The following is a 12,405-nucleotide window of genomic DNA, read 5'->3' as shown; positions in this document are numbered from 1 at the left end:
TAGTCATAAACATACCTAAATACTAGTCATACTAATCATAAATACTCTGCATAAAAACTAAAGTTTTGGGTGAGGCAAGATAACTCCTGAAACAGGATAGAGGGCAAATTAATGGATTAAGTGCTCTTCATGATTGAGAAAATTTAAAAAAGAAAAAAGAGGAACTGAGAGTTGGCTAATGAATTAGCAACTTCTTTGGGGGTGGACTGGCACCTCTGGAGTATGTTGGGATATTCGGTGATGTTTCTAGTATTGAAAAAATCTTTTGATATTGAGAATGGTATGCCACTGAGCCAGAGTCAGTTTATAATTCCAGCATACCCTTCCTCTTCTTTCCTGGGATTTTCTAATGCCATGGTTGTACCCAGGTGTTTTTAATGACACTCTCCAAGTTTCAGATCCCCTTGGCACTTAGACTGTAAAGGGGGATGCTTATTAAAACCAACTAAGTCCAAAATAAATGGGAGAAAGTGGTGGGGTCCACACGTGACTATAATGCTGTATCAGAGGTGTATCAAGTCCCCCACTCTCAACATAATAGACTTCTCAAGGCCATAGTGGAAATAAAATGAGCAAGTGTGAATAAAAATGTACAAGATAGATTGTGCCTAGTTGTATGGCTTTACATTGCTCCTTGGTCTTCTCAGTACTCATGTATAAGATATCTGATATTTTAGGTTTTCCTGAAGCTGATGGCTGCCCTAGGGAAGTATGAAAGTAGAAAAATCTGCAGACTGCTGTAGGTTCCATCATCTTTCAAAATATCATCTCCTCTCTTTTATTTTTTAAAGTGCATTTGTAGCTAGTGATTGGGTCTGTGTTTCCTTGCTTCTTTATGTATGCTGTTATTTCTTTTTATGGAGGTCAGTGAAGCTCATCTAGAAAAGGAGAATCAGTTGAAGAAAGGAATAATGAAATTCTCATGTTTTCAGGTGGGAGAGAAAATAGCAGGCTCCTTCCAGAGATGGTAGACTCAATGTAAGGATATGAAATGTGCATTTTAAAATACTATGGTGATTGGAGGAGTCTGCTTCTCTTTACATTAGTGCAACTTTGGGTGAATAAATGATTTCATCTTTAGTGATGAGAAATAGTGTTAGCAATCAGTGGTCAATATGAAATGCAGGAGCAAAAAGTAGTTTAATGAAGATTCTTAAAAGATATTGATAAATCTTTTACACTGGAAAAAAATTCAGAACGTTGATTCTCTGCAGAGCATCTGCGATGGACTGTACATTTTAAAAGTTTGGAAATGCTGCACAAACAGCTGAAGGCCTGTGAAAAGTTAATTCTTTACCAAAACAGATAGCTTTGAGTGACAGGCTGTTCCAAGAAATCTGAATGATTAGCATCAGCTGAGCAGAGAAAGACTTGAGAGCTGCATGCTGAGGTGAGAGTCAGTCACATTTGTGCCTTGACTGAGTTGATTCTGATTTCAGCCTTATCTGAGACTAGTGTTATATAGAAAGAGCACTGGGAGAAAGTTGGCAAGAAAATTTGGGAAGGTAGGCAAGGACTCCCATTTGGGCTTAAGAAAGGGGATAGATCTTTTTGGGGGATGTGAATTTTGCCACCCAGTCAAACAGGGAGTTTACTATAAGAGTGCAGACATTTCTGGTCTGATGTGGTTAGAAACTGGCTGTAGAAACTTTAAGAGTCAGTTTAAAAATCAAAACAATTACTAGTGTTTTGAGAGAAGGAGTTTGGGTACTGTAAAAAGTGTACCAACTTTCTAGAAACTAAAAGAGCACTCATAGTATACTGAAAAAGTTTAAGTAACTGTGAATAGGTTAAGAAACTCCCATTAGCTCAAAACAACAGAACTAAAGTCTGTGCATATACCGGTTTTACCTCAGAAATTTTACTTCTGATTTCACCTGACCTTTTCCCACTATGTTAAATAAATTATGTTATTTTTCAATTTCAAAACACCTCAAGTGCCATTTAAGTTGTTTAATTTAAAGCAAGTTTCTGATCCATTTCTCAGTTTCCTTGGCTGAGCCAACAGCCAAACTATTGTACTGTGACAGTGTGAGGCAGATTTCTTCAACAAAGAAGAAAAGACATTACTAAGATTGCTCAATCAGTAAAGGGAAAGAAAATGGAAAGAAAACCTTGCCTCTGAGGGAGAGAAGTGGATGGAGGCTGGGTGAATCATAGCATCATTACAAAGTAAATCAACAAAATTAGAAAGATTGGAAATAACCTGAAAATGATGGGAATGTCTTTTTTACTCTATAATTTCTCATTAACCTTTTGAAAATTACATGACACAATTACTTCATATGATGAACTCATTAACAAGAATAGGTTCCGTGAGATGATTGCCCTCAAGTCGACTGTTGGTGGTGGGCGGGGGCGGGGGGGGGGGGGAGAATGATGTGGATTGGTCTTTTCTCTGTACATATCGTTACATAGGTGACATATATAGTAGTTCTATGACAATAAAACAGTTTCTTTGCATCTTTAAGGCACAGTTTGTTGGTTCTTCAGCTTGTAATGTAACTCCTTTCTTGCAAACAGCATTGGGAAAGCAATCACTAGATTCTTTTTACCTCATGGGGCCAAAATGTACCTTCAGTGCTAAGAGTATTTAACTCTAAGGTGTCTGGCCATATGTTATATGTGGCTGGTTTATTGCTAGAGGCTGAAACTGAGGCTATTAATTAATCACTAATTAACTTTCTTCATGGCATATTTGGGAGGCCAAAATATATGGCTGGCATTGTTCTAAGAGCTGATGTAGGTGAAGTCTCTTCTGAAGCTAGGGCTTCATTTAAAGTTAAAGATCCTTCAGTCAGATCTGAAGCCAAGTCTGCTTGGCCTTATTAAATGCACAATCATTAGAGCAACTGAGATAAATTGATGAATGACAGGCTAATATGTCTAGGGATTTCAATAGAATTTATAGGGAGAGTAAACGATGAGCTAACACATCTGAATGAAAATTTTCTGAAACATCTGGACTATAAAAAATAAAGCAATAAAGTCAAGAAGAGTTTGCTCATTCTTCACAGTCGTCATTCCCCTACCACAGTTATCATCCCAATGTATTTTTGTGATTTCGGTCCTGGCCCCAACCTGGTAGAATGAGCAGGGCCTGTAAGACAGAGCTCTTCTGCCAGGTCTTTGGGCAAGGCCAGGGTAATTAGACCTAGGACCCCTCCCCTGGATTGGCTAGAATAGCATCAACTCCAAGATTACCATTTGATACCATTATTCCCTGAGACAGCAGTTTGGGAAATTGCAGAGTGGGGGAGGGTTTTTTTGTTTTTTTTTCATTGCCAGAGTAGGATAGAGTATTTAATTGGGGTTTTATTATGCGGTTTTAAATATGTAACCCTCTACGAGCCAGCTTGGCTGTGAGTGGTGGGCTATAAATCAAATCAAATAAAAATATATCCTAAATAAAAATGCACCTTTACGTTCACATGTCTTAATGCTTTACCGTCTGCAAGTTTGGCAGGTAGATAACGTTGGCATTCTGTATTCAGAGAGAACATGTAATTCCAATATTAATTGCATTGAATTCATTGACCATGTACATTTAAGCAGCTCTGAATTTTTAAAAGTTAGACAGGACCTGATTTTCCTTCTAAGCAAGGACTCCACTACGCCAACTGTTTAGATTTCTATAGTCTACTGAGCAATTTAAATGAATGGCTACATATAGAATCTCTAGATTTTTGGCTGCCATTGTAGAAACATTAAAATATTCTAAAAGCTGCATAAACCCTATCATATTATACTGGGAAGATCCTATTATGTGGGGAGCTTTCTGTTTGTTGTTTCAGCATAAACTCTCAGCAGCTGTTTGGGACCATTGTTCAAGAACACTGGGTCGAGTGAGCAGTATTAGAAAAGAAAGATATATACTCTTTTTGTGTGCTGCAGCTAGCAGAGAGCTATAGACCTGTTGTTTTTCTTCATTCTTGCTGTATATATTATTTGTTCTCTAAATAAAGCTAGCTTGATATTTATTGTGTGAAGTGTATATGTAAGAGTGTTGCTGCACATATGTGGGAATATTTAGTGCCCCTTTGTGGAAGGCTGTTTTCGGAGGTTGACAGATTCATTCCCCATTCATGATAGCCTCATCCAACAACAGTTAGATAAGAATTATTGAGAAAGGGAAACTCTTTCTTAAGGTGTCCCATCCAGTTTGTTGAATACAGAAGCAGTCATTGTAATCCCACTAAGACTTATTCTTGTGCTTTCCTTTGAAGCAGGCAATACTGCCCATTTACTGTTGAAAACAAACCTAAGCTAAGTGTAATATTGTTCTTGCTCTTTGAGGTAACTCCTGTTCCACTTGCAATAATTGAGTTATCTTTTTTTTCTAGATTTCCGAAATATTAGTCCAGAAACTGAACCAAAACTCCATCCAGTTTGACTTAAAACCTGGTGTTAGAATCCTTGTTCATGCTGCCCATTTAACAGCAGGTTGGTATGATTCTTTAACATCACCCTTTTTTTGTTAGTCACACCAATGTAGATACTTCCTAGTTTTTATATTTGGAAAAAAAGAATAATTGGTGATCCAGTGTGGTATAGGGATTGCTATCTAGGAAACCTAGATTCAAATTACAACATTGCCATAGAACATGTTCAGTGACCATGTGCTAGTCTGCCTCTCTAATTATATCTGTTTTTCTATTCATCTTGTCTAGTGTGTTCTTATTCTGCCTTTCAAAGGTGTTATCCATATGGGGTGGTTTGCCCGGTATGCCAATGCCCAATGAAGGACACAACAGGATGATTCTAGAAGTAGATAGAAATTTATTACAATAAAGGGGACTAGAAATTATAATGTACCAAGAATTCTGCCCTGCTTATGTTACATCAACTTTTTATCCATTCAAGCAGGCAATCATGGACATATGCAGAGGTCCTCTATGACTTAATTGATTGGTGTCATTTATGCCTATTAAGGTATGTGTTCATCAATCAGACAATCAAGCAGGCATATGGTAATCATTTTTTTGGTCAGCAATTCTGCAAAAGGGACTTTAGAGAGATCCTTTAGCATAAGTGAGTTTATCTTTGTTACAAGGTCTCTTGTTTGATCAAGGGCCTTTTGTCCAATAACCTTTTCTTTATTATGTTCATGTTGTGCATATTGACCAGAAATAACTAATACTTGTTTACTGTAACAATATATGATTATATAATGACATGTATTTTGTTCTTATAAAAATGGTGTTAGTCATGCTAGTGGCTCCTGGGTGACCTTGGGCTTGCCACGGCACTGATAAAACTATTCTGACTGAGCGGTGATATAAGAGCTCTCTCAGCCTCACCCACCCCACAGGGTGTCTGTTGTGTGGAGACGAAAGGGAAGGCGACTGTAAGCCACTTTGAGCCTCCTTCGGGTAGAGAAAAGTGGCATATAAGAACCAACTCTTCTTCTTCTTCTTCTTCTATCTTGCACTACATGGCTGGGGGAATCCACTTTTGTGCTCAATTTCAAGCTGGCTTAGAGTGGAGCTGCAAACAGGAGTACTGTTGCATTATAATGAACTACTTGGAATATAGCACAACATTTGAAATCATGACTTGGAATAACTGGTCAATGGGTACTGAAGCATGATCACAATCAGACAGGAATTATATTTTAAATGTAAAATGTAGATCCAGAGTTTGTGTGATGCTCTGTAAAATGGCTTAGTACTGACTTTTTCAAATCATAACCAGGCTGGTAACAATACAGGCTTTCTATGTAGGATGCAGATTATACCAGTGAAATTTGAACCCTGTTGCTAAAATCAGTGACATTTTTATAAACGTTGGAATTGCAAAATGGGATATTTTGAATAGAGAAAAAAATGGGTGATTTTGAATTCATGCAAGTTTCATTTCTCTGTTAATAACTTTGGTAATGCTCAGTTTCTCCATTTGCATTCCTTGCAGGCTAATTAGTAAACTATGTCAGGCTGAGTGCAAGCCTCTGACTTGATAAGCTGTTGCAAAAGTGGTGCTAGTTTTCTCAAGATACCATTTAAAACCTATCAGCACAAACACAATCATATTGTTATGATACTGGGAGAAGACTGATGTTTCAGATAATTGCATAAAGCATGCAAGATGTATTTTAAATGAAATCTGCTAAATCCATGATCTTAAATGATTTCTGGGGAAAGCCTGACACCATTTCTATTTAAGTCCCACTGACATCATGGGATGTATGCATGAGTCTCTGAAAGTCACTCCAACTTCCTTTATTTACCTTTAATCATGACTAGTGACTAGTATTCATGGCAGCCCTAAGTATTAAGAAATATAGTCCTATCATTGATTACCATATTTTCAGGATTTCTTTTGGTGGTGCATCTTGAGCATTCAGAGTTGCCTGCTAAACATGTTTTCAAGTCTGTATTTGAACTCCATGCATCATCTGATCAATTCAGCTAACAGCCACTACTGAAAGAGTCTATGAGCTGCAGTGAGTTCTTCTAATGGGATGAGACTAGGGTCCTCACAGGAACATCTTGGAGAGCCCATATCCAGCCTGTGCTGAGGCAGCTGCATTAGTTGCCACTTGCTGTCCAGATCAGGTTCAAGGTTTTGGTTCTGACCTTCAAGACCCTTCACTATCTAGGCCCCACATATCAGAGGGACCTCTTGTTGCCCTATGCCCCCCACAGGGCTTTACACTCTGTGGGTATTGATTTGTTGATTATTCCCAGCCATAGAGAAGCACACCTGGCCTTGAATAGGGCCAGGGCCTTTTCAGTCCTGGACCCAACCTGGTGGAATGAGCTCCTGGTCAAGCTGCAGGCCCTGTGGGAACTTTCTGTGTCCCGCAGAGCCTGCAAAACGAAGCTGTTCCGCAAGATGTACCGTTGAGGCCAGGGCAAGTAAGGAAGATCGATTGCCACCCCCCTCAGTTCCAGTGCTAGTGTTATATATCATTTTGGGCCAATGTGACATATATGTTCCTCCTCATACCCCACTCCCCGCTATTAGGCATATTGGGTATAGTGAGGGATGGGTGTTGTGTGCTTTTACTGCCATGTTGTGTTATATTGTATTTTCGGACATCCTGTTTTAATGGTCTTTTATTGGATTTTTATGAAGGACTATTGTATGAATGGCATGGAGTGAATGAATGAATGAATGAATGAATGAATGAATGAATGAATGTCTGAAAGTTAAGTAGTTTAGCAATAATTTCATCTGGCATCAATACCTCCAACCCACAATCTTTAGGCATCCTCTGGACCAGGGGTAGTCAACCTGTGGTCCTCCAGATGTTCATGGACTACAATTCCCATGAGCCCCTGCCAGCATTTGCTAGCAGGGGCTCATGGGAATTGTAATCCAGGAACATCTGGAGGACCACAGGTTGACTACCCCTGCTCTGGACAGCCCCTAGACTTCACATACACAGTTTACCTGATATTACCTGACAGACACATAGCAAAGCCCATTTGCCATACAACACTGTGGGCCTAGTTCAGAAATATTTTTATATATAGTACATCAATTGTTTCACCATCACAGGTGGGCCCAGGCCAAATTGTATATTCCATCATTCATTAGATTCTGCTTAGGTTTACCTTGTTTCACATTGAGGTTCAGGATTAGTCTGCAGGGTATTTCATCCTTCCTGGGAAGAGGAGACATGTTTCTTATAGTTTAGAGGGAGGGCTGGCTAACAGATTCTTGCTAATTTAGATGAGTAGGTATTAATTTACCAGTGTTTAACCACCGAGATGATACAATTCCAATTCTCCATAATTTGAAGTGTGCCAGTTCACAATCTAGATTTCTCTTTCTTGCTAGTTAACAGCGCATGGGCTATAGTTCCATGGCAGAACACCTGCTTTGTAAAAGATATTATGTCTCCATCCCTAGCATCTCAAGTTACAGGATTACACCTGTTACCACATGAACCTTCTCTACAAGTGACATGCAGAATAGCAGTTGATCAAAGTAGGGATTACTGAATTAGATAAACCAATGGCCTGATTGGGTATAAAACACCTTTATGTGCTGAGCGCTATAAGCTTCACATTCTTGAACAAGAAATGCGTGTCACCTGATGTCCTTGTGAACACAACTTTCTAGTAGAATTCTACTTGCATTGGATAAAAAAGATCCCTGTAAGGAGCCCATAAAAAATAAGGACCTAGAACTTTTGATAAAGTATATACAGTGAACAACATCCTTTTAAGCAGCACAAGGGAAAAGTTCCGATTTGAAGCATTTCCTAAGTCAGGTTTACTAATAGCTTCTCTTGGGATCATGAGTGCTTGAAAGTGAAGTAGTAGTGAATTAGCGGCACAGCAAATATCTGCATGCCCTCTTCATAACATTGCAGAAAACTACAGGAGGTAAGTAGAAATGCTGCCTTAATTCTGTCACCACCAAACTAAAATTGTTCTTCTAATAGGTAGCTGTCACTTATTAAATGACCTAATTACTTTTAAAAATAAAAAGCCCCCAAAGCTAAATGTTAGCATATGCAAACAAAATCTAGGATTCTGATTATTTCAGTTGTCTACATTTCCCATAGTGACTAAAGATTTGGAGTATATATAGAATCCAGACATGACCCACTCCATCTATGTTATGTCCAACAAACCAAAGTGAGAGTCAAAACACATATTTTCAACGTTAAACTGCAAAAGAAAATAAAAGGAAAAAGTATTTGTTGTGATTACATTTTTATACTTTATAGCAATGACAATATTATTTTATTAAAATAATTCCACTGATTGGTAGACCTATAAGGTAGTTTTCCTTTTAATTTATTGTTGAATACATCTATATACCACTAGGGATGACATAGGATGTATTTCTCAGGAATGGCTCCCCCATAATTTTTTGCATTCAAAAGATTTTTCCCACATGGACACTCACTAAAATTCCAGTACACGGGAGAAGGCCTCTGAGGACAACCATAACACATGGACAGATTCATTTGGAAGTAAGCAGTCCTTTATATTAAGCCAATATTTTAAATTTTGTCTAGAACAGCCATTTAAGTTTACTGGCGTATGTGATCCATAACCTTGGCTCCAATTTCAATTTGTCTTGCTGCAATCTGAATGGATTGAAACAAGTTGTCTTCTTTGGACCCTGTATTAGCTGCTTCTTGATTCCATACCCCTTAAAAAAAATGAAATCCTTACCGTTTGTAAATGCCATTCTTTTGGCATTTTGCACGATGTCATGAACATCCAGTGTTACATCTGCAAAATGGCTGCTACATCATCCATTATATAGCGCTTGCAGAGAAATCTACAAAATTGGATTACTCCCGCAAAGTAGTACTAGCAGGATGAGAGCAGCCAGCAAGCTTTAAGAAAAAAGAGTAGTCTAAAATGGCTTCTGCAAAAATAAATTCTGAGATAACCTTCTATGCTTTACTAGGATATGCTTGGACAAATAAAACACTTTTCACTTGGCATACCTCTATGGGGGTATTCAATATTCAATAACTGAGATGTATTCAGTATCTGAGATGACACCACTGACTGTAGGATTCACTCACTTCACTTTAGAAGGTGATTACAAAGTACTAATCTTAACTGGGAGGTAGATTTTTGGAGAGTAGCGTGATTCCACATTAGCGGTGTCATTCTGGGCTCTTGCTGGGACAGTGTTCCAGAGCTGCATGCTCTGCAGCGTATGGAATCCCCATGGGGGACACATTTCAGTGCCGGATCATCTCCAGCATGGAAATGTATCCCCCCAGGAAACTTGGTGATTGCAGGTAGGTTCCACTGCATGTTGTGGGATGATGTAGTGTGCTGGACGGTGAGATTGTGTTCTATGCAATCCCACCATCCTGCACACTACACAAACAATGCTCTGCTCCACCCCGTGGAGACATGCCACAAAGCCATCCAAAGCATTGTTTGTCCCCTGCAGGCCTCTGTGGAGCAGTTAGGAGCCAGGCCTGGAAGGACAACTCTTCCTGTCCTAATGTGCCTGCCACGGGACAGGCCCTGTTGGCCCTCACAGTGCCAAAAGGGAACATGGAAGAATCCATGTTCCCTTAGCACGGCTTTTTGGGGCCCAATCCTCGCCAGGCCCAGGACAGTGACAACCTGGTGGCAACCTCATATAGACACAGAGATTTGCCCCGCCTCCATACAGCTTGACTTTTGGCCTGCCCATGCAGAATCGGCCTAAGCTTCCTTGCTGCTTTCCTGACTCTACTGCAGGGAATATTATGAGACACTGGCAGGCCTTAATGTGACTAGTAAGCTGTGCTTGCTTGGAAGGTAAGTAAATTGTGTAAATTTGATTTACAATAATAATCAAACAGTGGATGGTAGAAGTTAATTGGGCAGACATATAAATGTGTTTTCTGACTAGAAATTCTGCGAGGTTTGATCTGGCAATGCCTTTGTCTAGCCATAACTACTTGTTATCAACCATATCCTTTGCCTTTGATTCTCAAGGTCAAGTTAAATTCAGAGTCGTCAAAACTGGGTAATGTTGTGGTTCTTGAATAACTTTTATCTACATGCTGTTAAATATTTGAATTTTGGTATTGTGCAAGTATCAACTCCACAAGGTTCCTGACAGTGCTATGAAATGCAATACACTCTGATATTTCATACTTCTAATGAAAGCAACATAGCTATTGTGATGACAGACTGGGAAATATCAAGGATGACTACTCAGGAAAATACATTCATTTTGCAACTTCTGTGTATGGTTATATGTATATTATAATACCTCAATTTATTTATCGGCATCTGAATAAGTTCTTTTAAAATGTTGGTCAAGGGGAAATGTCTAGGAATGACCTGCCAGATCATCAAGAACTGCATGGCATAAACTGTCAAGTAGAACAGACCTAAATAAAGATTGGAAATAAAATGTAAGCAAGAGCTACAAAGACAAAGGTAACACTGTTGGTAGTTTTCCTGCTCTAAAGTTCTCCTTAACGTTTTCTAGCCCCTCTCATAGATGTTACACCTAGCCACAGTGGTTCAGCCATGTTGATGCTGCTCTCCGTGGTGTTTGTGGGCTTGGCAGTGTTTGTAATCTACAAATTCAAGAGGTATGAATGCTTGGTTTTTACTCTTTTGTTCATCTTTCAAATGTGAAAACATGATTCCAAGAGCTCCATAGCATACCCACCAATGATGGTTTCTGTTAATGTTTTAGGAAGATTCCGGGCATTAATGTTTATGCACAGATGCAGAATGAGAAAGATCAAGAGATGGTCAGTCCAGGCAGTCAAAGTGAAAGCATGCCTAATGTCCCTCAGAGGGAGATGACCCCAGAACAACTAGTAGAGGAGAAGGTGGATTCCCAGCCCATAGGTAAATAAACTACAACAGCCAGGAACTGGTCAGATTTTGTATTCTGATTGGCTAAATCTATTTCTGAGCCTTCAAGCTTTCTCTGCTTAACTACTCCCACTTTTGTGTTAACCTCTTTAAATTACTCAAACCTAACTCCAAGACCCTTCCTCCTACTGATCTACTGCATAAATAAGAAAATCAGCAGTGCTTTGTCTTCACTGTAGTAGCTCTCTCTGTAATTGTTTAGGGCTACAGAGACAAGGCACTCAAGCAAAGTACATGAAATGAAAACATTCTATATGGGTTTCTCATGTTTAGATTATTGTAAACATTGACACCACGTACAAAGATGCTCGGCAACATGCAAAATTATCTTAATAATAATTTTGAGACAACCCTTCATGGGTTAAAGCTGTGCTTTCCAAAAACAACACAAAAAAACAACACAAAAAAGCAGACATTATAGATTCCCAACCCTGAGCATTTCCCCATGCAAGTTGAAGTTTGCAAGCAAACTTGAAAAGGATATATGAAGACTTTCTGGGGTCTTTCACAAGATTATCTGCTCAAGTTTAATACTTTTTGCAAGCAGGTTTTTCTCTGCTTCCCCACAGCAATGTGGTGCACCTCCAGAGGTTTCTTTGGCTATTTCCTGATTTTCTCAAATCTAATTTGCTCTGAAGTTTTGGGAAAGATCACAGTAAAACCTTGATGACTGCTGTGAAAGTAAGTTTGAATTTTCTGGCTCACACAGCCATTTTTCCCCTTGCCATGGTGGCTTAAAAGAAACAAACAACAGCACTAGAATATCGTTATTTTGTTATACCACTGCAACAAAATTTGTACCAAGTTTTCTGAATTCCCAGCTTTCATTTTTTAAATGTAATTCTCTTCCTTCTCTTTTAAGAATGAAACCTCAGAGTTCAGAGCCTACTGCCCGTATCATTGCAATACGATACTGATATAACAATACTCTTGGTTAATTGGGAAAAAATTGCCAAAGCGTTTGTGGCTCAGGGGAGGAGGGATAGTGTTAAGGAGTTCAGACCCAAATCCCATCTTTTCCCAGAGCTAGTGTGCACAAGAAAATCAATTACAACCTTACAGGCCCAGAATCAAAGGCGGCTGTTCAACT

General features: G+C 39.0%; 1 protein-coding gene across 5 annotated transcripts in view; it reads left to right on the top strand.

The window, feature by feature from the left end:
• Positions 1 to 12,405, top strand: part of LOC143843502 (VPS10 domain-containing receptor SorCS1-like) — a 507,191-nt gene that overhangs the window by 474,495 nt on the left and 20,291 nt on the right. For 3 of the 5 annotated variants that reach the window (XM_077349667.1, XM_077349666.1, XM_077349664.1), the window contains 3 exons: positions 4,344 to 4,443; positions 10,918 to 11,023; positions 11,131 to 11,288. In XM_077349667.1, the coding sequence (XP_077205782.1) occupies positions 4,344 to 4,443; positions 10,918 to 11,023; positions 11,131 to 11,288 (364 nt within the window). The remainder of the gene's footprint in view (positions 1 to 4,343; positions 4,444 to 10,917; positions 11,024 to 11,130; positions 11,289 to 12,405) is intronic. The other 2 variants (XM_077349668.1, XM_077349665.1) reach the window with 1 other exon arrangement.

The sequence above is a fragment of the Paroedura picta genome, chromosome 8 (genome assembly GCF_049243985.1).
Source record: "Paroedura picta isolate Pp20150507F chromosome 8, Ppicta_v3.0, whole genome shotgun sequence".
Classification (NCBI taxonomy): Eukaryota; Metazoa; Chordata; class Lepidosauria; order Squamata; family Gekkonidae; genus Paroedura; species Paroedura picta.
Note: the sequence above shows the minus strand (reverse complement) of the source record. Positions and strands in the feature narration are given on the sequence as shown.